The 27,728-nt window shown below is 47.7% G+C and overlaps 1 protein-coding gene across 1 annotated transcript; it reads right to left on the reverse strand.

The window, feature by feature from the left end:
* Positions 1-6,922: 6,922 nt before the first annotated feature.
* Positions 6,923-26,919, reverse strand: CUNH17orf67 (chromosome unknown C17orf67 homolog). The gene is made up of 4 exons (XM_055328435.1): positions 26,865-26,919; positions 25,609-25,709; positions 8,732-8,869; positions 6,923-7,091 (listed from the first exon to the last, which is right to left on the reverse strand). Exons 1-3 carry the CDS (start codon positions 26,917-26,919, stop codon positions 8,753-8,755), a joined length of 273 nt encoding a protein of 90 aa, XP_055184410.1. The 3' UTR covers positions 6,923-7,091; positions 8,732-8,752.
* Positions 26,920-27,728: the final 809 nt, after the last annotated feature.

Here is a 27,728-nt window from a genome sequence, read left to right on the forward strand (position 1 = left end):
TCGAGCACCCTACTAACAACGTACAAGGCATGGCACCAGGTGCCAGGCATACCAAGGACAAGATAGCAGCCAGGCCTTCAAAGAGCACTTTGTTCAGAGAGGCTGTGTGATGCAAGGAAAGCAGGGAGGAGGCAAGGGGGGGTGGGGTCCTGGGTCCTTGCAGAAGGAATAAGAGAAGGTGCCATGGAGGAAGGTGACCAGGACACAGGAAACAGGGTGAGGCTGTTTGCATGTGCAAAACCAGAGTAAGGGGCCCCTTCAGGGCATCCCATCTGCAAGTCAGGGGGTTTGGGGATGGGTGGGTACCACTGGCAGACAGGAGCTGGGTCCCAGGCTGGTAGCTCTGACGTTACAAATTCTACGTCCAAGTCCCAAAGTCTTCTGTAGCTCCAGATTCAGCCAGAGACAAAGGAACACCCAAATATCCAAGTAGGAAGCTAAGTGAGGTTGTTTTTTTTTTCTTTTTTCTTTTCGGTGCCCAATTATTTGCCTGTTAGCCAGCTCCAGGATGAGACTGAATTTATGTCTCAGCAGAGGCACCAGAAAGGGAAGAGGAGCGAGAGAAGGGGGAGGGGAAGATTATGCAGGGTGGTTGGTTGTTTTTTTGTTTTTTGTTTTTTTTTTTTTCCTTCAAAGTGTCTCCTCTGTAGAATCCTGCCTCTCTGTCTCCGGGGAGCGGTTCGCCCTCCAGAAAATATGACACTTTATTTCCTGCCCCTGTTTGTTAACACACCCCATTACCATCCATCTCAGTTTCATGTAACTGCCAGCCGGCATTAACGCCCTCCTCCTCGCCCAGGCAGAAAATAGAAAAGGAAGAATTCAGCAGATTTTCCCCCGTGGCACCCTCGGAGGCACCAAGATAGCCAGAGGAGAAACCACAACTGGGTTCCTAATCCTTCAGCCCAGGAATGCGAGGGACGGGGCGGGTTAACCACCTTCTGCATTTTCCTGCAAAGAGAGTCGACTTGTTATTTCGGTTGTCTGGGCTCCCTTCTCTGCTACGGAGAAAGATACATTCATTAATTAATTTTTTTTTTTTAACCTTAGGCGGGAGATGTTGCAAACTGTCAGGCAGGGACTGTCAGCGGGCGCCTGCCCCGTCAGGTGAGCGGCCCGCGGCGCCTGCGGCGGAGACACACTGACCCCTAGTGGCCGGCGCGGCCCTCGCAGCCCTGGCGCCCCGCCCCCGCCCCCCGCCCCCGCCGGCCAGATCGCGGGGGCCTGCAGGCAGCCCCTCCCTGCGCCCTGGGGTTGGCGGTGCCCCAGCACGCCCACGCGCTCGCAGACAGACGCACAGACACACGCGGACACACACACAGACGTACACATGCACACAGACACACGTGGACACCCAGACACACACACACACACACACACACACACACACGACATACACATGCACACAGACGCACAGACACACGTGGACACCCAGACACACACACACACACACACACACACAGACATACACATACACACAGACACACATAGACAGACACATAGACACAGACATACACACGCACAGACACACACAGAGATAGGCACACACACAGACAAAAGCAGATGCATGGACATACAACCCACACGCAGACACACACACACATACACACCCTCACGTCCAATTTCCAGCTCCATGGAGCACAGATTTCCTAAGAACCTCCGGGGTGCTGGCCCTGGGCTACAGATAAGGCCCGTGTCTCCGGCTTACAGGGTTGAGGGGAAAACAGACAGGGGCCCAACAGGACACAGGGCTGAGAGGGAGGAAGGGAGCCAGTGTGTGGAGACCCCCCAGGGCCGGGCGCTATGCACCGCTTATCCCACCGGAGCCTCACACTAGCTCCAATGTGCAGATTTGGAAAGTGAGGCTCTGGTGGTCCAACGGCGTGCCCAGGCCACAAAGCTAGTGTGATTTGACTTGTTTTAAAGAGCAGATATTTGCACAGAACTTTCCTGCCAGGCGTTCTTCTAGTGCTTTACCTGTATTCAAATTACCTGTGTTGAATCCTCATCACAGCCCTGGCAGGGTACGATTATTACCTCCATCTCACAGATGAGGGTACTGAGGCACAGAGAGGTGACACAACGAGCGAGGGCTGGCTCCAGCATGAGGCCTAGGCAGTGTGGCCTCAGAGTGCTCTCAGCCATCACCTGGATGCTGCCTGGTAAGGAGACCCCGATTCCAAACCCTGGCCCTTCCCCATACTCCCTTTATCCCCTAAGGACAAAGTGCTGGTGCCACACAGGAAAGGGGGCAGTCATTCTAACTGCCTCCAAAGGAGGATCCTCATGGGGAAGAGGGGTGAGGCTCCTTGAAGTCACAGACCTTGTTGCTCACCTCCACAGCCTCGTGCCTAGCACATAGAGAGGTGCTCAGTAAAAGCCCAACCACACTGGACCTTGAAGGAAGGTTCAAGAAAGGTAGGAAAGCAGGAGGGAAGCTAGGAGGGCTGAGTGAACCACAGCGCCCCCCCCCCCCCATAAAGTATTTTCCAAAACACCCACACTCTTTTGGCCAGGGCAGGGGGCTTAGCAGTGCTACTTTCCTGTTCCTGTGATTAATACCATCTCAAATGTGTGTGTCCCTCTGTATTTTATCTCATTTGAGCTTCAGAGCAGACCCATGAGGTAAGGATAAACAGCCCCACTTTTACTGGGAGAAAACAGAGGCCTGTTCCAAATGGGCTAAGTCACTTGTGCTAGCCTAACTAGCACGTAGAGACCTGGACACCCAGGCTTCCTGACTCCCCAGCTCTCATCCCCTCATGCTTTCGCTGCCCGCCAGGACCTCACAGAGGGACCACCCCGCCCACCTCCCCCTCCCCTTTCCCCCTCCCCCTTCCCTCCCTCCCCCACACCAGCCGCCCTGTCCTTCTCCCAAGTGGCTCCTTGAACTGGTCAGCTTGTTCCTGTCTTAAGATCTCTGCCCTGGCCATTCCCTCAGCTCTTCCTGTACATTAATCCTCATGCAGTTGGCTCCTTCCTGTCATTCCGGTGTCAGCTCAAGTGTCACCTCCTCCAAAAAGCCTTCCTTGTCCAACCGACCTAAAATAGCCTTCCAGTCACTCTCTGTTGCATCACTGTTTTATTTTCTTCCCAGCAGTCATGAATCTCTGGTAACTTCTTGCTCCGTTACTATTGTTAGCCTCACCTCAGGTGTATAGTAAGAACTATCAGTTACATCGCACAGAGCCACCACATGCCATGCAAAGTTCCAAGAGCTGTACATGCAGCAGCTTCCTTAGTCTTGGCAGCCATCCTTTACTCCACCTTCTGTTATAATCCCCCTTTTGCAGAAGAGGACACTGAGGCAGGAGAAGCTCAGAAACGTGTCCAAGATTCTACCCTTAGTAAGCTCTGCTCCCAGCACACCTAAAACATCAGCCCTTCAACAAACAAGTTTTTAAATGGTCAAGACACTTGGACATTTCTCCAAAGAAGATATGGCCAACAGGCACATGAACAGATGCTCAACATTATTAGTAAATGCAAATCAAAACCACAGTAAGATACCACTCCACAACTTCTAGGGTGGCTATCATCAAAAAAAAAAAAAAAAAAAGAAAGGAAAGGAAAGGAAAATAACAAATGTTGGCAAAGACATAGAGACTTTGGAACGATGAGTGCAAACACTGGGTAAAGGGGTATTTTACATTTTTTCTTAAAGATTTTATTTATTTATTCATGAGAGACAGAGAGAGGCAGAGACATAGGCAGAGGGAGAAGCAGACTCCCTGTGGGGAGCCCAATGTGGGACTCGATCCCAGGACCCCAGGATCACATCCTGAGCCAAAAACAGACACTCAACCACTGAGCCACCCAGGCACCTCAGGCCCAAGTTTCGGATTCAGAAAGTCTAAGTGGGGCCTGAGAGTTCACATGTCTGACAATTTCCTACTGGCCCTTGGGGGCCACACTTTAAGAACAACTGTTCTCTATTCCCATTAAACTGCAAGAGAAAAAGAACCTTGATATACAACCCAGTACAGAAAAGATAGGGCCCACATTTCATTAAAAGAGAGAGATTTGAACCATCTGAAAACTGAACTACACCAAAAAATGAGTAGTCCATTTTAATCCGTGGAAAAAATCTGAGGAGAAGGTTAACTGGGCTGTATGAGATTTACTGGCTACCTCCTTGGGGCCAATGCTCTCCCTCTCTCTTCAGAGATGAGGTCACTCTGGCTTTGTGGAAGCCCCTCAAACAAACCAGCTCCTTTTCCCACCTCAGGGCCTTTGCACTTGTCATTGCCTCTGCCTGCAACAACACTCCCCACCTGAACCCTCCCCTTGTCCTACCTCTCATCTCCACTCCATCTTTTTTTCCAGCTAATTCCCTCACAATCATTGAAGTCACCCCCCCCCCCCAAGAAGCTGTCCCAGACAAGCCACACTGGATCAGGAACTTAAAGATGGTTTAACATTAGGGAAATCACATTAATGTTATTGTAAAAAATTAAAAATTAAATAAAGGGAGAGAGAGAGACTTTATCTTGGATAATGAAGTAACGCCCAGTAACCTTTTAATCTTTTTAAGCAGTAATCACTACTTATATGAAGTGTTTACTCAACAAAATAATTTTCACAATAGCATTTTTGAGATAAGTACTGTTATTATTTCCATTTTATAGATAAGGGAGTGGAGGCCCAGAGAGGTCAATCAACTTGCCTGAGGGCACACAGCTAGTCAGTGCTAAAGCCAGGAGTGGAACGCAGGCAGTCTGACTCCAGGCCCGTATTCTGAACCACTGATGTCTGCTGCCATCAAGACAGTCCTGGCACGCTGTTGCTGTCACTCACCTGCCATCTGAAAAGCTGTCGTGAGTAGGGGGGAAGGTGAGGCTGCAGCAAGCTCACTGGGAACTATAGTACCCGAGCCCCTTTGTGGGCATCGGGGGAGTGTGTTCTGGGCAAGTACATCCATCACAGCTGTCAAGGGGAGGAGGTTGAAAGCCAGGCTCTATATGACAGATGCAGACTCGCCTCTATTCCTAAGGGGAGCATTTGCCGCTGAGAAATGAACCATGCCTGGGGGTCCTGGAAGCTCAATAGGGTCCCTCCTCTGCTCAGACATAAGACCCTGGTTCCCTGTGGGTCCACTGCATTTTTAATTCTGCTCTAGTCCTTCTCTCTATTCTGACCTGTTAGTCTCAGCCCCTTGCATTCTGTGCCCCACCCCCCCCCCCACACACACAGATACACAGGTACTCAGCTCCTACTTCTTAGCACCCTGAGAGGCAGGTAGCACGGGGTACTGAGCAGGAGCGTCCTGTCTGCCGCTGTTCTGCGTGCCCCGGGCAAATCCCTGTGTTCAATGTCAGAGTCCGTGAAATGGCTCGGGCACTTGACGGATGCCCCCCTACCAGGTGAGGGATGCAATGGTGTCTCAGTAAAGACGCATGCTGAGCCCTCAAGGAGCTCAGCTGAGAAAACCACTTAATTCCAGGCAGAAGGATCTCAGGTTTAGGGCACAGGTTCAGGGTGTTTGGGAGACCCTGGGCGATGAGGGGCTTCTTAGCTTCAGACTCCCAGCTGCTCTACCTACCAGTTGCGTGAACTTGAACAAACTGCCTGTGGGAGGCAGAATAATGCCACCCACATCCTAATCCCTGGAGTCTGTAAATATGTTACCTTACATGACAATGGGGAGGCAGGGGCACAGTAATCAACTGGCCCAAAGTTAGTGAGGTTGTCCTGCTTTATCTGAAAAGACCCAACATTATCACAAAGGTTCTTAACAGTGGAAGAGAGAGGCAGGGGAGACAGACGACGACGTGGTGTGAGAGAGACTTGTGTGAGGCAACTTGTCACTGCTGCCTTTGAAGGTGGAGGAGGGGGACACCAGTTAAGAAGTGCAGGAGCCTCTAGACTCTGGAAAAGATGAGGAAACAGATTCACCCTTGGAGCCTCCAGAGAGCAACGCAGTCCTGCGGAGTGAGACTTCTGACCTCGGAATGTAAAATGATAAATTCACGTTGTTGTAAGTCACTAAGTTTCTGGTAATTTGCTGCAGCCAAGACCGAAAATGAATACACTATCAAAATTCTGTAAAGCTCAGTCTCCTCCCCTATACAGTGGAAATAATAAACCACATCTACTGCATGGGTGTGATGATTCAACAAAAATCCTAGTATGTAAAGATCCTAGTGCCAGGCTTGGCCCTGAGATCCTCCGTGACTGCTCCCTAGACAAGCCTGCCCAGGGTCCCTTGGGTCAGGTGACAGGCCCTCCCTCCCCGCTGTAACCCAGGGGACTTGGGCCACTCTCCGAACCACCAAAAAGACGATGGCAGATTCTCTGTAGGACCATTCAGCCCACTTTCCCTTCCCTCCCAATTTCTGCCTGCTTCTGTTGGTCTTTGATAGTGTAATCTCTGATTCTGGGAGTTGGGGGTACGTGAGGGACATGGGAGCCACCATCCATTTTCCACCAAAAAAAAATGTATCCTTTGCTAGAAGACCAGGGTGTGCACCTGGTATTAAGTGATGCCTCTATTTCCAGGGCAAGCCTTGGGCAAGTAATCCCTTTACCAAAAAAGGATGGTCCTTGTGAAAAATTGCTAGGTATTTTGTATTTGCATCCATCTATTTATTCACAGAACCATAAGCTTTCCAATGCTGGATTCACAGGCAAGGAAATATCAGCTGTCCTTTTTGGAGGGAAAAGAAAGGAGACAGCACAGAAAGTAGGTTTAACACCAGCGTTTATTAGAGCAGACAGGATGGGGGGCAGAATAGATGATGGGACCCCTTTGCAGCCCCCAGGGCTGGGCTTCACTATACCCTGCAAGACTTTCCAGAAGTTCCAGCTCATTGGCCCCAGGTGAGCTTCTCCTTCTGCCCACCCTATCAAACCTGCAGGAAGGCCATGAGGGGCAGGGAAGGGAGTGATACTTCAAGCTATTGGCTTTAATGAGTGATGCAGGTTAGTCAAATGAAGCAGCGTACATGTATATATATTTGCCATCAGTCCCCGAGGCAGCCTTTGCCACAGAGGTCTGAAAACATCCGTTTCCATGGCTGAAAAATAAATGAAAGAAGGAGCCTCATCCCGTGTTTCAACAGTAGCCAGGTTGTTGCTTATCAAACTGCTGGCTGGAAAAGAACAAGAAAAGAAGCATCTTGTGATGATCGACTTGATAAAAAGGAGAGAGGGAGAGGGCCAACAGCCAGCAAGCTGTCATCTCCTAGCACTCCCCCATATGCACCAGGGAAGCACTGTTTTCCATGCATCCGACTTTTTTAATGGTCAGAGGGAGCATGTCAGGGAGGAGCCCTTACTGTCCTCATTTTGCAAATGAGGAAGCGGAGAGAAAGTGATATTGTCTCCCCCCCCCCATCAGTTTTCATGACCCGAATCCTCTCTGAATCCACGTTCCAAGTTGGTGCATCCCTCGGGCCACTGCTGCCCTGTTTCCAGGTGAGCGCCAACTGCCTGCAGTGAGGCTCCCGTGGAACCTGGTTTTGCAGGAGCCAGCCTAGTCCACACCCCGGGGCACACCCAGAGGCAAAGGCCTTCCTCAGTCAGGCCTTGGAGGGTGCCGTCCTGGGGGCTCGCACCCCGAAACCTCTGCTCTCACCCCGCCCACACAATGGCAGTGTCTCCCTCTATGGAAAGGTGTTGGTCCAACTCCGGCCCCTCAAAAGCAGAGCTTCTGTTCCACTGCCGGGCAGATGCTCCTCCTCTCACTGTTGGCTGATGCCCCTCAGAGGGACTCCACATCCCCCCACCCCCGCCCCCGGACACACACAGGACCGGCAGTGCCACCATCCACCGGGAGGGTGCCATCCCAACTGCTGCCTGGCACGAGTGAGCGGCTTAATCATGCTCAGTTAGCTCCTCCATAATACAGGGCTAAACGTATGCCCTTAAATAGCACAGGGGTGTTAAGAGGATGAAATAGGAGACATCACATGAGAGCACCCCAAAACTTACAAAGAACCCTAGACTAGAGGGACTGCTCCTCCGCTGGCACAAAATCAACAAGAATGGAGATGTACGATTTCTCCCAACTGCAGATGATAAACCACCCAATCATATCCTGTTCTGCTTAGTCCATAGTCCAGAGGAGGAGAGACACCCACTAGGCTCACCCTCCGAAGGGATCTGCTACTGTATCTAACAGGATCTGGGAAGGGGGAGACAGTGAGGGAAAAATCAAGTGGCCTTGAAGGTGCATAGGGGCGCAGGGAACGCCTCGCAGGTGCATAGGGGCGCGGGGAACGCTCACAGTCCAGCGCAGGTGGCCTGTCAAAGCAAACCCAGAGCAAGAGGGATGCAGAATGGGTGGGCTGGGCAGACCCCCGGGGTTGGAAGGCTAGGGGAAGGCAGGGAAGACGTGGCTGGTCCTGGCCACAGTGGTGATGGTTGTGATGGAGGTCACTGGTCAAGCCCACGGTTGCCCACCCCCGCTGTAAAAACCAGAGTCTCCAAGAGCCACTCACCTCTAGATGTGTATCCCGGAGTGACTTTGTCTGGACAGCAAATAGGGTCACATCCCTCCCCTATTTGGGATCTCTTGGTGAGTCTGTAGGGGTCGGTCTGTGTGTCCCCAGGACCTCTCTCATCCTGGCTGCCGCCTCTCCGCCCTGCGTGGCTCTTGCCACTCCCTAGCCCTCAGCCCGCTGCTTAGCTGGCTCCCCTAAGCCATGGCTTTAAAAGCTCCAGGCCCATGCATGTGCTGTCCAGCGCCATCTCCCGAAACCAGAAGGCCTGGGTAGGAAAAGGATCATACCAGAAGCTGGTCCTGAGCCCCTTACACGGGATGGACCACATTCCGGTCACAGTGGGGCTTGCAGTGAGGGTTCAGCCAGTGCTCCAGGAACTGCTCCTCGGCGCGGTGTTCCAGGCGGAGCAGATGGTGCATGTACTCCTGTCAAAACAAACCCACACAGCAGAGAGTCTTTTATCCACAGTGACAGCTGAGCTGCTATGGAGCATGGCACGGCGGTGCCTCTGAGACAGGGTGCGGACAGGCCGAGAGAGAGGCTGGGAGGTCAGACCAGAGGCGAACCCGTCATGCCCAGGTCTCTGTGGGGGCGGGGGGGGGAAGCAGTCAGGCAGCCCGCAGTCGATGGGCAAAATAAAGAAATCTGACAACCCTAAGTGCTGAGAGGGCGTGTGTCTATGGGAACTCACACACAGTTAGTGGGGTGTAACGTGGAGCCACCACTTTGAAAATTGGTTGGTGGCCTACAATCTAGAAATCCCACTCCTCAGTTAGACTCTAAGCTGCGGCCCTCAAATATCAGGCATCAGAATCACCTGGAGGGTTTGTCAAAACACAAATTGCTGGGCCCCACCCGCCAGAGTTTCTGATTCACTGGGTCTGAGGTGGGGCTCCAGAATTTACATTTTGGGCAAGTTCCCAGCCAATGCTGATACTGCTGGTCACTTTGAGAACCAGAGAAATGTATATCAGGAGCTGTGCAAGAATGTTCACAGCAGCAAAACCCTGTAGTAACAACACACTAGCACGGTGCCAAATATCCATTGACAGGAGGATGGATACATAAATTGGGGCAGGCTCACACCATGGAGTATTATACAGCAGTGTCCATGAATGAATTATAGCTACCTATGTAGTCACAAAACATGAATCACTAAATAAAATATTATTTGTGGCTGCATGCATTTGTGATAAAAATCATTTTTTTAAGAGGCAAGGGATAACTATAAGAAAGCTGAAGTTGCTATAATACTATTATCAAACAAAAGAGACTTTAAAACCAACAAAACAGGGCACCTGGGTGGCTTGGTGGTTGAATGCTTGCCTTCGGCCCAGGGCGTGATCCTGGAGTCCCGGGATCCAGTCCCACATGGCACTCCCTGCATGGAGCCTGCTTCTCCCTCTGCCTGTGTCTCTGCCTCTCTCTGTGTGTCTCTCATGAATAAATAAACAAAATCTTTAAAAACAACAACAACAACAAAACAGTACTAGGGAGAGAGGGGCATTTCATAAAAACAGCCTAGCAGTTCCTCAAAAATGTTTTTTTTTTTAAGATTTTTAAAAAATCTGATAGTCTCATCTGCACCCCTCCATCGCTGCCGCATCTGTAGGTCAGGTCCTCAGTGCTCCCCACCCAGGCTATGACAACCTCCTCCTCACCCCTCCACTCCTCACTTAGCCCCCCTACCCCTCCACCCAACACCACACCTGCCCCCAACATCTCTGCTCCATCCTGACAGTGACCAGTTCAAAATGCTGTCCAAAGGGGTCACAGCTGCCCTTGGGCCTTCACCAGCACTGCCCACCTGGACGGAGGAGCAGGTGACAACTCACTCTGCCCTCGGGGTTGGTCTGCAGCCCTGGATAACGTCACTGTACCCAGCAGGTAAGGGCAGCTTCCTGTAGGATCTACTCCACTTCCCCATGCTTCACAACAACAGAGAGAGGCCCTGCCCCCTGCCCTGCTCCACTTGTCATTGACAGCCTCATTGATTTCCGAGCTTCTCTAGAATCACTTTCTCCCTCATATGGTTCACCTGAAGGGTCTTTAATGAAGGGCCATTCACGTCCATGAGAACAGGGTTAAGGGGACCACCAAAGAGCATTCCAGCACCCAGGGACTAGCAATAGAGGGAAGCCATGGACATGCCTATGCCTATACAAGGCTCAGAGGAAGAGGCCATGGGGGTCATGGAGGGGTGCAGCCTCTGCCGAGCAGGGAGGGAGCAGGGAACAAATGCCCCAGCCCCTCTCTCCTCTTTTTCCTGTTGCCCTCCATGTCCTGCTGAGCCCACACAGAAGCCAGCTGGCCAGGGAACCCAGCGGTGCAGACTGTGCAGGTCAGCCACCTGAGCAGAGCAGGGTACGGGATGGATGGGGAACAGGATGGAGACACCCAGCAGCCGTACAGGATCATGGGTGCTAGGGTTGCGCCGTTGTCCAAGAAAGGAGCACAGAGCACAGACAGTAGATGCTACCGACCTATGCTGCAGAGGAGCCGCCCACTGAATACACTGAGCACCGGGATCCGGCCTCGGAAGTACAGCTGTTTGCTTTGCGTGAGGTGGTTCTCCCTCCCCTCACGTCCTTGCTCGCTCATGCTCTGCCTCCATCCACGTGAGGGTCGCTTCCAGGGTAAGGGTGGTCTTCTCTTCCCAACAAGCTTGGTCTTCAACCAAGCTCAGCCTGTGAGTTTCCCACATTGTTTCTCATTGCATTATCTCGTATAAATGATACAGAAGATGGAAAAAATGATAAATGATAAGTCAACAGGTTGCTTCTTAAATAAGAGTGAAGTGACAAAAATCTCTTCCTTATAGACCTTGTCTCTCCATCTCCTGATCCAAACAGAGAAGCCCAGACTGCCTAGAACAAAAAATCTACCCATGTTGCTTCCTTGATGAAATTACTTGAATGGGATACACAGGGCTTAGGAGAAAATTTTAATTCCTTAATGTGGTTTGTATGGCTCTCTGTGATCCAGCCTGACCTTCCCTCACCATCAATCTGCCCGAGCCTTCCTGGATGGGTCACACTTGCTCTGCTCTCTGAGCTTATGCTATTCTCTCCACCTAGAACACCCCCGTGCCTTCTCTTTCTGCTGTCTCACTTTCACCTGACTTTTCAGGCCTCAGCCTAAATGTTCCTTCCTCCAGGAAGCCTTCTCAGATTCCCTGTGACCTCAGAGCTCTCCAGACATCCTCCAGCATTGCCCTGGTCACTCTCTTTGTCAGTGACCTCTCCCTGAAAGTAAGGATGTATTTGACCTACATCATATTTTTTAGTGGTGGTGCCATGTGGGTGGGCTTACATACTGCCACATGAACTTGATAGTTTCTCCCCAAAAGGGAGTAGGTGAAGATGAGAATAATTTTTAACTTGGAGGTAGGCTGTTGACATTGCTCTGAATGAAGTCTGGGTGCTGTAATTATGGGATGGGAACCATTGCAAAGTGTAAAACAGATCCATATAAACGCACATGGGTATCCCAAAACAGCAGGTCAATAATCAGAGAAGTGGTATCTCACTTTGGGAGAGAGTAATCATATTCAGTAATATCTGTGCAAGATTAAATTATTTTGGTATGTATAAATATCATAAAAATCCCAAATCCTGAACACTCTCCTGTGGTATTATAAAGCTTTGAGAGAGGAATCCAGTTTAGAACTGTAATTTTTAAAGTTTCTATGAAACCCTGTAGGAAGTCTGCATCTTATATTAAATATAGCCTTTAAAAAAAAAAAAGCAGGGATAATGGGTTTCTCAGGGGTTGAGCGTCTGCCTTGGGCTCAGGGCGTGATCCCCGGGGATCCAGGATTGAGTCCGGGGAGCCTGCTTCTCCCTCTGCCTGTGTCTCTGCCTCTCTCTCTGTGTCTCTCATGAATAAATAAATAAAATAAAAACAAAAAAACGTTTTTTAATGACAGTGCAAAGGAATGAATTATAAAGTGTCCAAGTTTCCTGAGGTTTTTTTTTTCCCCCCTTTCCTGCAGGACCCATGCAGTTTGAATTTGTTTTGTTTATCATTGTTGTTTTCATCTGACTTGTCAAAATGCATTCCTTGTCCCAGGCAGGGAGTCTCTGGGGCAGCCAAGGAGGAGGCAGATGGTGAGAGGCTCCTGCGGGACCCCACTGTAGGACCACGACTCCCTAGCAGCTTGCAAGGACCTGTTTGTGAGTTTTGGGCTGAATCCTGCCCTTTCATGCCCTGTCTGGGGAGTTTGGGGGCAGAAGAAGAATAATTGAGGGAAACAGGAAAGCAGTGTGGAGTCTTGTAAATAAAGAACAAAGTTTTGCCAGCACACAGCTGTCCTTCTACAGTTCCCTGCGAGCAGCTCACTGAAGGAAGCCCACGTGGCCACCTTCTTGCCTGCCTGTGTGCCAGGCGGTCGGGTAGAGAGGCTAAGAGGTCTGGGTGTGAGCCTGGGGCGGGGTCTGTTCAAGTCCAGACTCTGCCGGTATCGGTTGGCCTGTCCATCTTCATTGCATCCATCTGCACGACAGGGATGGCTCTAGCACTCATTTCCCTGGGCTGTCAGGATTAAATGAAATGATACAGGTTCTGTGCCACATACGTAGTCTCCATCTACGCCTTTCAATCCGTTTCTCTCCTCCCTCACCTGGCCCTGTACAATGAGAAGCTGGCCTAGAAGTGCAGCCCAGACTCCCTTAGGGACCTGGGGCTTGCAGATGGGTCTGAAGTAGAGACCCCAGCAGGGGATTAGACGTAGGAGAGAGTGATGCCTCCAGTGGAGTCCCAAAGTGTCAGATGGCTGCATCCTCTCCTGAAGGCTCTCTCATTCCGGGAACCTGCCTTTCTCCTTCATGCCCAGGGGCTGTGAGCCTGGAATTTATCATCTCTTGGTAGTTGACCTGAACTCTGCAATGCCTTTGCAAGAAGCCTCTTCCTTATGCGCTGCCCAATTCTTTGTGGTTACAATTAGATAAGAAAGATCTGAGCCTGTCTTGAAGTTGTAGGTGGAGCCCCTTTCCCAGGAACTGGTCTGCAGGAAATTGTCAATAAATGCTGGCGGAATGAAAGACCAAAGCAGCGGTCCTCAAAGTGGGGGCTATGCTCCCCCTCAGGGCTCCATGAGGTCAAAACTCTTTTTAGGATAATCTAAGACATTATTTGCCTTTTCATAGATGGATAAAACTGGTACCTTAACCATTTTAGTGATGGTGACGACCATTATCACTGTCCTTGTGTCTTTTACCATCACGCACTCACAGTGAGAATACATAAATAAATATAGAATATTCTAAAAATGCCTGTTTCTCTGAAGAACACCCTGTGAGGTAGACGAAAGTGACCCAATGTGAAGCATGCAGGCAGCACCTCTGTCGCATGACCAAGTACAGTGGTTTCCTCAAAGAAGAGCCCTTAAGTGACTGTTGTGTCAAGGACTAGCTGTGTTTGGCAAGCATCTTTTTGAAAATGAATGAAGTGAGCTTGTCACTTCAAGGAAAACAACTGACAGTACTAGTTACTAAACGATAAACTTCTTCCCATGAGTCTGACCGTTTCCCAATACGTACAGATTTTTCTGATGAGATCAGTGGGGATCTTAACAAATGTCGCCGCTAGCATATAGCATTTGCATGCCTCGTTTTTTTAAAAAGGATTTTATTTATTTGAGAGAGAGTGTACGAGAGAGCACAAGCAGAAGGGGTAGTGGGAGAGGGAGAAGCAGACTCCCCATTGAGCAGAGAGCCTAATATGAGGCTCTATCCCTGGACCCTGAGATCATGACCTGAGCCAAAGGCAGCCGCTTAACCAATTGAGCCACCCAGGCACCCCACATTTGCATACCTTTTATATGCTTATTTGCATCCCTACTCATTTAATCTCTGTCCCATTCAGCCAAACCTCCAAACAGGCTTTTTAATGGCAGTGATCAAGGTATACCTAGTATAAGGTTTAGCACTTGGCACATAGTAGGACCTCAATAAAAATCACTGGAGAAATGTACAAATGAGTAAATGAATAGATGAAATTACTCTTCTTTTTCCATAATCACTCTAAACCCTTCTTGGAAGTTTCCTCAACATCTGTGTCAATCTGCTCATTATAATGGCCCAGGCCAAACATACATAAAAAGCATCAAAGAGTAATATATATCTCACACTCCTAAATAGCAGCTGAAATCAGCATTGAAGAAAAACAACCAAAACAGACGCACACATAGAGAGAGAAAGAAACAAGCACTGGTTTCCATGACATTTCCCTATTTATTTAAAACGTTAGGAAAATGGATATGCCACAAAGGCCTAGAAGCAATCATTAGTCTAAGATGAAAAGCCAAACTGCAAATCTACTGAAAACCACAAATTCAACAATTGCATTGGCTGCATTAGAAATGACCCAACATTAATGATAAACTCAAATGTTCCTGGATCAAGAAAGAAAGGATAGATGGAAAATGTTTTAATTTTTTTTAGATTCCTTTCTTTTAAGGGGAAAAAAACTAAAGCAAAACAAATACCAATATCTGCATTCCATGTCCAATCCCAAGTGTAATGATTTAAGTAAATAATCTCCAGTAATTAGAGAGGAAATTGGAAGCGATCCTTTGTGATGGCACTGGTGTGATAATGAAATTAAATACTCACTGGAACCTGATCTAAGCAGAGAATTATTATAGAATGGACAGTTAATCTATCAAGGCAGGAACTTTTTCCAAGAAGGCAAAATCCTTCCTCTGACATTTGCGTGAAATTAAAAGTCCATCAACATTTGGATGAATTATTTTGCTCATTAGTACAAGCAAGATAGTCCTCTACGCAGGACGGTGGCTCCAAACGTAACTTTAGGGCTCAGCGCTAAAAGAAAGCAGATCAGTGATGTGTGCGATTTACATCATTGTCACTCCAAACTGGCCTTTGACATCATGGGGCACAAAAGGGTAGTAGAGTGACTACACATATTTGTCAAGGAGCTAAACATGAAAGCATATTTTAAGAAGACTACTTACAATAAAGCTAATATGATTTATACGTGCCCAACAAGAACATTCCTTAAAGAAACACAGGCAGAATGGAAAGCATATTCCCAGGGCACATGACCACTTATGAATACACTCACGGAAGACATAATTTTAGCTCCAATGTCATCTTTCTAAAGAATTTCCATGGCTCACCCCAGCAGTTGGCAGATAATTTCTTCCCTAAATTTTGGGATGATTACAAGAAACGTAATGAATTTAAGTGAGGCCATAGAAAAGATGTCTTTGAAATAACCTCCTAGTTGTAGGATAGAGTTATATCCTCCACAATTTCTCCCCTGAAGAGAAGAAAAAAAAAAGGAATGGAAATAAGTATAATGAGCATCTAGTAAATGCCAAATACTGTGCTTGGTGCTGAGGACCCAGAAATGCAACAAAAAGTCCATCTGCTCAAGCACTTTAGAATAGTCTAGTAAGAGAGACCAAAAAAAAAAAAAAAAAAAGTCAGAAATAGCTATCTTGTGTTATGCCAGAGTGGTGCTCTAATTCATGGTGGGGAGGGTAGGAGCATCAGGGAGGCCTCCCAAAAAAGGCATAATTTACCACGAATCTCTGTGAACAAGTAAGAGTTAACCAGGTAGACAAGAGCAGAAGAAACAAATGCAAAGGCAAGTGCGATAAGAGAATTTCAAATTCAAACACCATCATAGCAGACAACCTGCTTCTCCTCAGAGCTTTCTAATGCCAATGAACGGTGCCAAGTTGTCCATACAGACACCTGCAAGTCTGGATTCAGACCCAGCCATCTGTGACCACCTCTTACCACTCTCCTGTATTGTTTTTGTGAGACTTATAAGTTTATTGAAACTAGGAGACTGGGCGTATTGGAATGAATGGTGTCCTCCCCAACATTTATGTTCATCTGGAACCTGCACACATGACCTTCCTTGGAAGGAGGATCTTTGCAGATGTAACCAAGCTAGGATGAAGCCATCCTAGATTAAGGTGGGCCCTAAATCTGGTGAGTGGTATCCTTGTGAAATGAGTGCAATTTGGACACAGGGACACATGGGACACGAGGCCCTGTGATCACAGACAGAGAGCCTGTTTGAAAAAACACCAAGGAAGGACTAAAGAAACCATCAGAAGCTGGGAGAGAAAGCCAGAACAGATTCTCCCCCAGAGCTAGTTCTCTGCCCCCATCCCACCCCACCCCCTCGGCAGGAAAGAACCAAACGTACCAACATTTTCTTTTCAACTTCTGGTCTTTAGACCTAGACTAGAGAATCAATGAGAGAGAGAATTGACGTCTGATGTCAGAAGCCACCCCACTTGTGCCACTTTGTTACGGCCACCATAGGAGACAAATACACTGAGGAATAGGAAAAAGGATGTAAAGATGAAAGTACAAAATTTGCCCTGAATCTTATCACCAAGAAAAATATGGTCCCTATTGTTTGGCAACATGTCTCTATAAACATGTACAGATAGAAGAGTAGGTAAGTGTGGTAACTTTAAAAAACCTTGTTTCTTGGGCACCCAGGTGGCTCAGTGGTTGAGCGTCTGCCTTTGGCTCAGGGCGGGATGCTGGGGTCCTGGGATCAAGTCCCCCATTGGGCTCCCTACAAGAAGCCTGCTTCTCCCTCTGCCTATGTCTCTGCCTCTCTGTCTCTGTGTTTCTCATGAATAAATAAAGTCCTTTGAAAATAAATAAATAATAAAAACTTTATTTATTTTCATTTTGAAAGTACTGGCCAGAGTATAGGGACCCGAGTACTCTTACGCATGCTCGAGGTGAGGGTTGGTACAGTTGATTGGGCCACTTGCCATATTTAATTCAGCTAAAAGTACATAAGCCCTCTGACCCAGCCAGTCCATTTGTTATCATTGCACTCAGCAAAACACATGTGCACAAGGATCTTCATCATACCCTGGAAATAACCAAAAGTGTCCATTGTTCTGGGAAGGGCTAAATAAGTTAAGTTGAAATATGTCTCCATCCATTTGGGCTGCTCTCACAAAACACCACAGACTGGGTTGCTTATGAACAACAGAAATGTATTTCTCATGGTTTTGGAGGCTGGAAGTTGGAGATTAGGGTGCCAGCATGGCCGGGTAAGAGCACCCTTTCGGGTCACAGACTTCCCTCTGTAGCTTCACCTGGCAGAGTGGGCTAGGGAGCTCTCTGGAGCCAAATACCATCACATGGGGGGTAGGGGGGTGGTGAGGACATTGACATATGAATTGGGGAGGGGGAACCACTGACATTCAGACCACAGCATGATACATTTCTACTATGCTTCAGCTAAAAATGAGCAAGATGAAGACATATTGCTGAATGAAAAAAAAAAATAGCAAGTTGCAGAACAAAGCCAACCCTACTTACCATACAGCCTCACTGCAGCTGCGAAGGGATACATTAAGCCTGATGCATTCAGAGAGCACTGATGAGGCCAGCTTGCAGAGCGGAGGCCGAGGTGGAGGCCGAGAGGGGGACGACAGGCCTCTAGGGCTTGGTAGGCCACTGTAGGACTAGGGATTTTATGGGGCATAAGGCAGGGAGTCGTTGGAAGGTTTTGAGCCAGGGAGGGACAAGATCTGGTTTACATTTTTAACATCTGATTCTTGCTGCCCTCTTGAGAACAGACACAGAGGGATCCAGAGAGGAGGCAGGGAGGCCAGGTAAAAGAGAATTTCTCTATCTCCTCTAGGGACCCCAGTGTTAGCAGTGGAGGGTGAGGAGTGGTCAGAGTCTGGATATGGGGCCCACAAAACTAGGGGAAGCCGGCACTATTCATCCTGATGTGGGAGGCAAGAGCAGGAGCTGGTGTCAGATTCAACGTAGGGCTGTTGGGTCTGAGCTGTCTGGAAAATGTTGCCAAGCAAGTGGACGGTCACGTAAATGAGTCTGGAGCTCCCGGGAGAGGCAATGTGCAGTTGTCGCCATAGACATGATATTTAAACTCACGAGACTGATGAGGTGGGAAGACAGGCCCTAGGACTCTCTGACATTTAAAGGACTGAGGATCCAGCAAAGCAGATGGAGGTGCACAAAGTGCCAAGCAGGCAGAGAAGTCAGGGGCAGGGTGTCCTGGGAGACTGGAATCCAAAGGAGCAGAGTGCCCAGAAGGAAGGGGGAAAAGTCAATTTTGTCATGCAAAACAAACACGGGCTGGCTCCTGGGCCTTGGGGTGTCAGGAACAGAGGCTGAGAGCCCCCCCTTGCTAGCTCTGCAGGACTGAAGTTACTGCTCTCAAACCACGGTGTGCACGGGCCCCCTGGGGCCTGTGGGAGGTGCAAGGAGGAGTGTGAGGCTCCAAGAAGCCAGGTGGCCAGGGCTGGGGACCACATTTTGAATAGCAAGAGTTTAGACCCAAACCCCAAAGACCAACAGAAACAGAATCATAACTGAGGCAATATTCAGGGAAGTCTCAATATTTTTTCCACTTTCTTCCTTCCAAACATAAACGTAGCCCTTCTTTCCATGCATCAATTTCACCCAAGGCGGATTTTTTTCCCCTCCCTTGGGATCTTTTTTTTTTTTTTAGATTTATTTATTTATTTATTTATTTGACAGAGAGAAAGAGAGAGAGAGAGAGAGCACAAATAGGGAGAGGAAGAGCAAGAGGGAGAAGCAGCCCTCCTACCGAGCCAAGAACCCGATATGGGGAGCCAGATGTTGGGCTCGATCCCAGGATCCTGGGATCATGACCTGAGCTGAAGGCAGACGCTTAACTGACTCAGCCACACAGGTGCCCCTCCTTCCCTTGGGATCTTAAAACTATTCTAACACAAGGTCTTTGCAAACTGTTTGGGGTCCTAATGTAGACCCCAAAATGATTCAACTGACACCTAATCCAGATGGCTGCCTCCTTCCCCCCAGTGGATCTCAGCCTTCTGGGAGTGCCCATCGCATTCCTGTGAGATCTAGAACCCACTCCCCCAAATCTCTGAAGATTTGGGAGCCATGTTTCTCCCAAATCAGTCCCATGGCCTGTTTTGCCACCATTGTACCTTCCAGATTTGAGTGATTACCATCCTCTTTTGTCAATCACACAGCACACCACCCGCCACCTGCCATTCCCCATAAAGAACCACTAACACAAGGTTGCCAAATTAGCAGGCTTCTCCTAAGGTCTAGGGGTTGCAGAGGGTAATGACACACAGAGCACAAAACAGCTGCAAATTTAATGCCAGGAACTGCTGTAAATAAGTGTCCCCTACCCCTTCCTGCCCAGCTGCCTCCATACATTCAACATCCTTCCTGTTTTCTTCCCCAGAGCCATATCTCCTCTCAGCCTCTGTCTTCATCCCCACAGGGTTCCACCTTCTTCTATCAAGGACCCCAGCACCATGCTTACACTCCTTTGAGGCCAAGACCAATGCTCCCTGCAATGCAGGGCCACACCTTTCCAAGAGCATGATGTTCTTGCCACTGCATGGTCAGAAAAGAACAGTCCTTGCAGTGAATTGCAGTCAAAACAGTCCAGCCCCTTGGAAGCACGGGCACAGCTTGCCTGAATGTGTCTCCAAAACACCTGTGTGTCCACAAGAAGCCAACATCTGTTAATACTTAGGCCACGTGTCAAGATCATAAACAGTGCTTAGTAAATACTCCTGAACAGGGGATGCTGCAAATCTTCATACTTGTTTGCATTTGGAATTCGGTCCAAAGCTCCATTCTTTCACCCCCATCACTAGCCTCTCCTCTCTGTACCGGTTTTCTTTTGCATGCTCCCTCAGAGGGAAGAAGTGAGATGAAAGAACCCAACTAGTCATCTCTGTGATTTCAACTCAGGGGTGAGCATGAGTCTTAAGCACAGTCCCCAAGAGTGCATGCATTTCCCAAAGATCACTCTCTCTGCTCATTTCCACCTGGTCATCTCCTGAGTCACATGGCAAGGAGGGGCCATAACCTGTCCAAAAGTGTCATTTCCCATTACCCATGGATAGTGGTAGCCGAAGGGTAGCTTTGACGAGGCTGTGTCCCAGATCTCTGTCCTAGACCTCATGGCTCCTGGCAACTAGCTCCAATCTTGTCACTCCCTTGTCCAAAATTCCTGGTGGCTCCTAATGAGTACAGAATGGAAGTCAGCTCTCCTGTGACAGCCATGGCTTTCCAACCTAGCCCCACAGGACCTTCCGTTGCCATCACCTGTCCTTTCACATATTCCAGGGACTCAAGTCAAGGTTGAAAGTGGAAGAGAGAGAATTGGAATCCAGACCTTCTGAAAAATTATTCTGCAGGATGCCTGGGTGGCTCAGTGGTTGAGCATCTGCCTTCGGTTCAGGGCGTGATCCCGGGGTGCTGGGATCAAGTCCTGCATCGGGCTCCCTGTGTGGAGCCTGCTTCTCCTTCTGCCTGTGTCTTTGCCTCTCTCTCTCTCTCATGAATAAATAAATAAAATCTTTTTAGAAATTTTTTCACAAGGTCTTTTCCAAAGCACACACACACACAGCCTCACATACATACACAGTGATACACACACCCATACATATACACTCTTACACACATACTTTCTCGCATATATTCACATCCTCATATATGCAACAAATACACACACCTTCACATACACACACACACACACATACACAACACTCAGGATGCGTGTGCACTGAATACACAGGATGGTGCATCTGCAGGACAGTGCCCTTTCCCTAGCAAAGGGACATCTAAGCAGAAGGTTTGCACAGAGAAACAAGGAGGGTAGCAGCTATCTTGGCAAAAGATAAAGAGCAAGGAAGTGTGGTTCCTTCCTCACAAATCAAAGGGACTTAATTAAGCCCTTAGTTCCCATGCTGTAGGGTTTAAGCCTGTGAGGCAGTCCCACCCACCAACCCCTGACCTCCCCTATGGCCACAGGTTTCCACTCAGGACCAGACAAATGTGGGCTCACCCTGTCCGTCCAGGGCTCCATCACTGTCAACAGTGATGAAGAACCAGGATCATCGCGATGTCAGCTGTCACCTAAAATGAGTAAATCGCTTCTTCTACATGACAGGTGATGGGTATTCATTTTGCTCTCAGCGAATCCATGAAAAGGAAAAGTCAACAACAAGACCTGATATGGGGGAAAAGGTCAAATATAGGTCTTGGATGTTGGATACAGCGGTAGCAGGTATGAAGGGAGGAGGCTCTGGAGCTTTAGAGACCCTCTGAATAAACTCCTCTGGCTTCTCACCGGGGGGCCGCATCCTGCAGTCCTTGGCTTTTCCTCAAGTTGCAGACTGGCACCAAGAAACCTGACTTGTTCCCTCAAAGCTCTATTCAGTACCCTAAAATACAAGACCTAGAATAGACCTTTTAGCCAGATTCACTGCAAATTCTCTACACTCTAGAGGAACGTGAGCTCCAGAAAAAGGAAACTGACTCATCCTAAGTCCAAAGCCCAAAGCCCATGACTAGTTAGTGGGAGAATGTGGACTGAACGGCACTGGGTGGAATATGCTTCCCACCTCCCCTCCATCCCTTGCCTGAAAACTCCTCATCCTTCAAGCCTTAGCCGGTGGACACCTCCTCCCTCCTTCCAGGTAGAGCTAGAGACCCTTTCCTCTCAACCTCATTAGAGAACTCGAATCTAGTTGAGTCACTGTGACTCTGTCTCCACACAATGGACATGGGCACCTGGAAGAAGGAAGACTGTCTAGTTTGTTTTATGTCCCCAGTGTCTGGCACTTGGTAAGGCCCTATCAGTGTTAAGTTTAATGAAGTGCACATCAGGTCAGCAAGGAGCACACTCTGCATGCACCCCATGAGCCTCCTACTCTCTCTGACTCAACTGAATCCAGACTGGTGCCTTCGCTCTCCATATCACTCAGTTCAACCTTTAACTGTTCCCTAAACATGTAGTGCTTTTAGCTTTCATGTTCCCGACTGGCCCACAGGAGCTGGTATTACATATGCCAGGTCTCTCCCAGAAGGCCTGGCACAGTAGTTCCCAGCTTCGGGCTGCAGGTTGATACCACCTGAGGGGCTTTGTCACCCACCCAATGCCCAGGCCACACCTCAGGCCATCCCCTCCTGGGACTGGGACCCAGGCATCAAATTTTTAACTTTCCCAGTTGGTTCCAGCATGCAGCCAAGGTTAAGAAACACATTCCTAGAAAAATGTGATACCAGAAATTGCTTGTTGATTCAGCTGGTTCTGCATGTGGGTAGATATAATATAATATAATATAATATAATATAATATAATATAATAATAAATAATATAATGTAATAATAAATGATAGTGCAAGAGATGCATAGAGTAGCACAGAATAAAAGAGAAAGAGGTTGTTCCGCATGGTATAGCCAGGGTTCCTCACCCTTGGGACTGTTGACATTTTAGGCAAGATCATTCTTTGTTATGGGAGCTGCCCTGTGCATTATAACATGTTTAGCAGCATTCCTGGCCTTAACCCATGAGACACCAGTAGCAAACCCTCCCTCTTCCCACCTTACCTACCCCCCCACCCCCGCACTGCCCTCTCCCCTCTCCCCCTGCCTCCTCTGCATTGTGACAACCAAATGTCTCCAGACACTGCCAGATGTCCCTGGGGATGGGGGAGCAAAATCATCCCTGGATGAGAACTACTGATATAGACTAGCCACCAAGTAATTTATTGCATATTTATTTCCCACTTCAACTGTAGGTCACATGAGCACTTTTCCAAATTCGGCTGAGTGGCAGAGGATTCTGGACACTGGGCTCAGTGTTTGGGGAGGGACATGCAGGGCTGGGCTATACACAGGAGGCATGAGGGGTCAGCAGGGAGTTCTGAGGCAAGAGAGAATCACACGGAAACTAGATATTGTAGGCTCAAGGCAGTTAAGAGAAGTCATTGGTGATCAGCCTATAAAAGATGACCAAAAACAGAACAAAACCAGAAAAGTCAGACATTCAGTAAAATCACAAAGTTCGAAGCAAGATGCAGGTTGTCACAGGTGAAGACCAGTGGCAACCAGAGGTCAAAGGAAGGAAATGGTCAGAGAAGGAGCTCTGGGAAGTTCTGGGCAGGGAAGGACCACACTCAGCCGTGTTGGGGACACAAGACTACAATGGCAGGGAGGGTGACGCAGGAGGTGCAAGGGAAGCAGGAAGCTGATCTGCATGGTCCAACCTCCCCTGCTACAACCATCCAAACTCACCTGTTGCCCAATGTCTAAGATGCCTTCAGCTCCTGTGAAGGCTGCCGTTCCCCAGCCGGAGCTCAGAGGAACCAGGGGCAGATGCCGGCAGAGAAAATGCCCAGCGGCCGACTCTACTGCTGATTAGAGCCTGTCTTCTGAGACCTGTAGCCTCCTAGGTTGCTGAGGAAGAGCGTCTGGAACAGCCCCTCCAGACATCAGGCCAAAAGCACAAGGTGCCAGTTGGAGCCCCTGGGGACCCTCGAGCCAAGCATTCTGCTCCCCACACTTTCTGGGTTTCCCCAATGTCTGCCCACATTCCTTCTCAGCCCCTTCGAGTTCCTCCTCTTCTGCTCACCTCTGAGTGTTGGTGTCCCCAGACTTCAGTCCTCGGCCTCTTCTCTTCTAACCACTTCTCAAACCATCTATCTGAAGCTCCAGTCTTCACCTCCCCATTGTCTTCCACCGAACACAAGATAAAGTCCACGGAACTCCAACCCTCCCTGATTTGCACCTGCCCCACCAGGCCCCTTCTACCCTGCGCTTAGATATTTCAAGCCACATCTGACTTCAAGAGAGAAGGGAGAGAGAGAGAGAGAGAGAGAGAGAGAGAGAGAGAGAGAGAAAGACAGACAGGAAGAAAAGACAGATAAGGCATGCCCACTCCTGACAGCCTAAAGTCCTTGATTCATTTCTAAGCCACTCTGTATAACAGCCATTCACGGACTTCTCTGTGTCTGCTATCAACTCTGAGCAGAATTCCAAGCAACTGCTCTGACAGCCTCTGCACCTTGCCTGGTCCCTGGTACTTAATAGTCAAAGGAGTAGTTACTGTTTGCTGAGTATTATTATTATAAGCGCCTTACTAGGAATTCCTTTATTTTATCCTTATAGTTATTTTATGTTATTATTTGGAATAACAATATTAGAGGAAGGTAAGTAATATTTATTGTTAGCCCCCTTTTATAGATGAGAGTACTGAGGTATAGAAACATGTGGAAAGCTGCCCAAGTTTACACAGGTAGAAAATGGGAAGCCAAGCCCACACAGTCTGACCCAGAACCAGCACTCTTCAGCACTGCGCAACATTGCATTTTTTTTTTAATACTGTACCTTAATAAGAGATTTTTAAATGAACTCATCCTGGTAATAATAATAATAATAATAAAATACCAGGAATGTTAGTACTTCTCCAGGGAATGGGGGGACAAGCCAGGCCTGGGGTCAGTGTGGCAGGATCTAATAGCACCCAGCACAACCGACAAAATGAAGGCAAAGATGGGTTCAGGAAGACAAGGCAGGGGCAGCCTGGGTTTAGCGCCACCTTCAGCCCAAGGCCTGATCCTGGAGACCCCGGATCGAGTCCCACGTCAGACTCCCTGAATGGAGCCTGCTTCTCCCTCTGCCTGTGTCTCTCTCTCTCTCAACCTCTCTCTCTCTCTCTGTGTGTCTCTCATGAATAAATAAGTAAAATCTTAATAATAAAAAAATAAATGATGAAAACCCACCATTTGCTTCGACGTGAGTGGAACTGGAGGGTATTATGCTGTGTGAAATAAGTCATTTGGAGAAAGACAATCAACATACGGTTTCACTCATATGTGGAATATGAGAAATAGTGAAAGGGACCGTAACTAGGGGAAAAACTAGAGAGGAAGACAAACCAAACCATAAGCAACTCCTAACTCTGGGAAACGGAGGGCTACAGAACAGGGGGTTGGTGGGAGGGTGGGGTAACTGGGCATTAAGGAGAGCATGTGACTTGATGAGCACCTTATACTGTATGTTGGCAAATTGAATTTAAATTCAAATAAATGAATTAAATAAACTTATAATAAATAAATTAAATAAATAAAAATAATAAGTAATAATTAAAATAAATTCATAAAATGATTAAATTAAAATTAAAAAGGAATAAATAAAAATAAGTAATAATAAAAGAAAATTAATCAATTTAAATTAAAATAAATAAAAATTAAATAATTAAATTAATAAAATAAATAAAAATAACAAGTAATAATAAAAAAAAGAAAGAAAAGAAGAAGGAGGAGGAGGAGGAGGAGAAGAGATCACACTGTCCCTTCAAATAGCAGGAGGCTGGCACTCACCCGCATGGGTTCATCAGGGAAGCCAGGTTTGCTTGGCCTGTCCTGGCGTCGGGACCTGAGAAGCTGTTTGGCCTGCTTTTCCGTCAGAATCGGGGAGGACCCTGAAAAAGTCAGGAAGGGGCCTGAGGGACTCTAGGCACACAAGCTCATGCTCCAGTTCACTATCTAAGACAAAGGATTTACAAGTTCAGTTTCGGTCACACACAAAAGTTCTTTCACGGCGACTGTCCCAAAGGATGTGGCATTCCAGAAGGCTCCGAGAAGAATTGTAAATTGTTTCTAACATGGTAAACTCAGAGCAAAAGCTGTACAATTTCAACAGACTTACCTATTGCAATGGTGTATTTCTTTAAAAGTGGGTGCTAACTTCATGAATATAGGGTTTTTTTCTTTTTCTTTCTTTTTTTTTTTTTTTTTAAGTAATCTCTATAACCAGCATGGGGCTCGAACTTACTACTCTGAGACCAAGAGTTGTATGCTCTACCAATTGAGCCAGCTGGATGCCTCTGGATAAGTTTTTTAAAACATATTTTCCTCAGTTCTCTGGTCAATGTGTTTCTCTTCCATTAGATTTGCTTTGATTTTTTTTTTTAAAGCCCCAAAACACTAAATCAACTAAAAGTTGTTATTGGAAGATTCTCCTTGAGAACAAGATTGTGTTAAACTTGATAATCACACATGATCCCTTGAAGAAGATATTATGATAATAAAATTATATATTAAGTTTTAATAATCACACATAAACTCCAAATGATGTCATCAAATAAGTCCGTCAAGTCTTGATGATCTCATATGAACTCTAAAAGATGCTATAGTTGGGGTGCCTGGGTGGCTCAGTTGGTTAAGCATCTGCCTTCTGCTCAGGTCATGATTCCAGGGGATCGAGCCCCACATCGGGCTCTCTGCTTAGTGGGGCGTCTGCTTCTGCCTCTGCCCTTCCCCTCCACTCATGCTCGCTCTCTGTCTCTCAAATAAATAAATACAATCTTTTTTATAAATCAAATAAAATATAGTATAGTTAAAGGTTTATCAGCATTTCTGAGAATTAATATTCAAATACATTTAAAGATTTAAAAAAAATAATTTATCTCTAATGATAGCAATTCTGGGAGCCTGCTCCTGGTGAGGGGGGAGGATTGAATTATTACATATTATGTATTCTTTGAAATGAAAAAATATTTCAAAAATATAGAATAGGCTTATTCCAGTTTATCATGTCAGGAGAGAAGCAGGCCGTTTTCAGAGTTTATGCTCACCTGTGAAGTCAGTCATTAAGGTAAGGGAGAGGATGAGCACAAATAGCTTCTCCATCCTGCCTTGTTCGCGTCTCAGCCTCCTGCAGAATGAACGCCCCCGGGAATGGGCCAGCCTACTTGAGGAAAGCCACGTCCGGCCCAGGCTTGTTGATGCTGCAACTAGCTGCCCTTACGGTATGATGCTAAGTGAATATGACTGAGTTTTTAATATGACCACTAAACTATTTTCCTCTGAAACCCTGTCAGTTTTCATCCTGAGCAAGGAAATTACCCCTCTGGGATGTGACTTGCATAGCGTGAATTTGAGAAGGCTGCACCGATATTCGCTTCATTTAAACAGACACGGTCATGCAGTAGTTTATGTCTCTGGCTTCAGAGTATGCTCCACCTGTCTTCATCTCTTTCACTAATCATCTCTTACATTTGCACATTGTATGGCATTTCTCCAAAGCCCGTCCACCAATTTGATTTGACCTTCCTGAGAGTTTCGGAGGTAGGAAGGGAAACTGGCAAAGTGCAGAGTAAAGGGGAAAGTTTTTTCCCAAATGACTGTGGAGCCAGAAAGACCAGGGTTCATGTCCTGGCTTCACCTCTTTCTAGCAACGTAACCTTTGGTAAATCACTTACCCTTTCTGAAATTCAGTTTCCTCCCCCGTAAAAGGAGATAATAGTCCCTATCTTGTGGGTGTGATTAAAGATGAGGGGTAAGAAAGATTCAGATGCAATGAAACGTCGGGACACCTGCACCCCGATGTTTCTAGCAGCAATGTCCACAATAGCCAGACTGTGGAAGGAGCCTCGGTGTCCATCGAAAGATGAATGGATAAAGAAGATGTGGTTTATGTACACAATGGGATATTCCTC

Source organism: Nyctereutes procyonoides, unplaced genomic scaffold, assembly GCF_905146905.1.
Source record: "Nyctereutes procyonoides isolate TBG_1078 unplaced genomic scaffold, NYPRO_anot_genome, whole genome shotgun sequence".
In the NCBI taxonomy this organism is placed as follows: domain Eukaryota; kingdom Metazoa; phylum Chordata; class Mammalia; order Carnivora; family Canidae; genus Nyctereutes; species Nyctereutes procyonoides.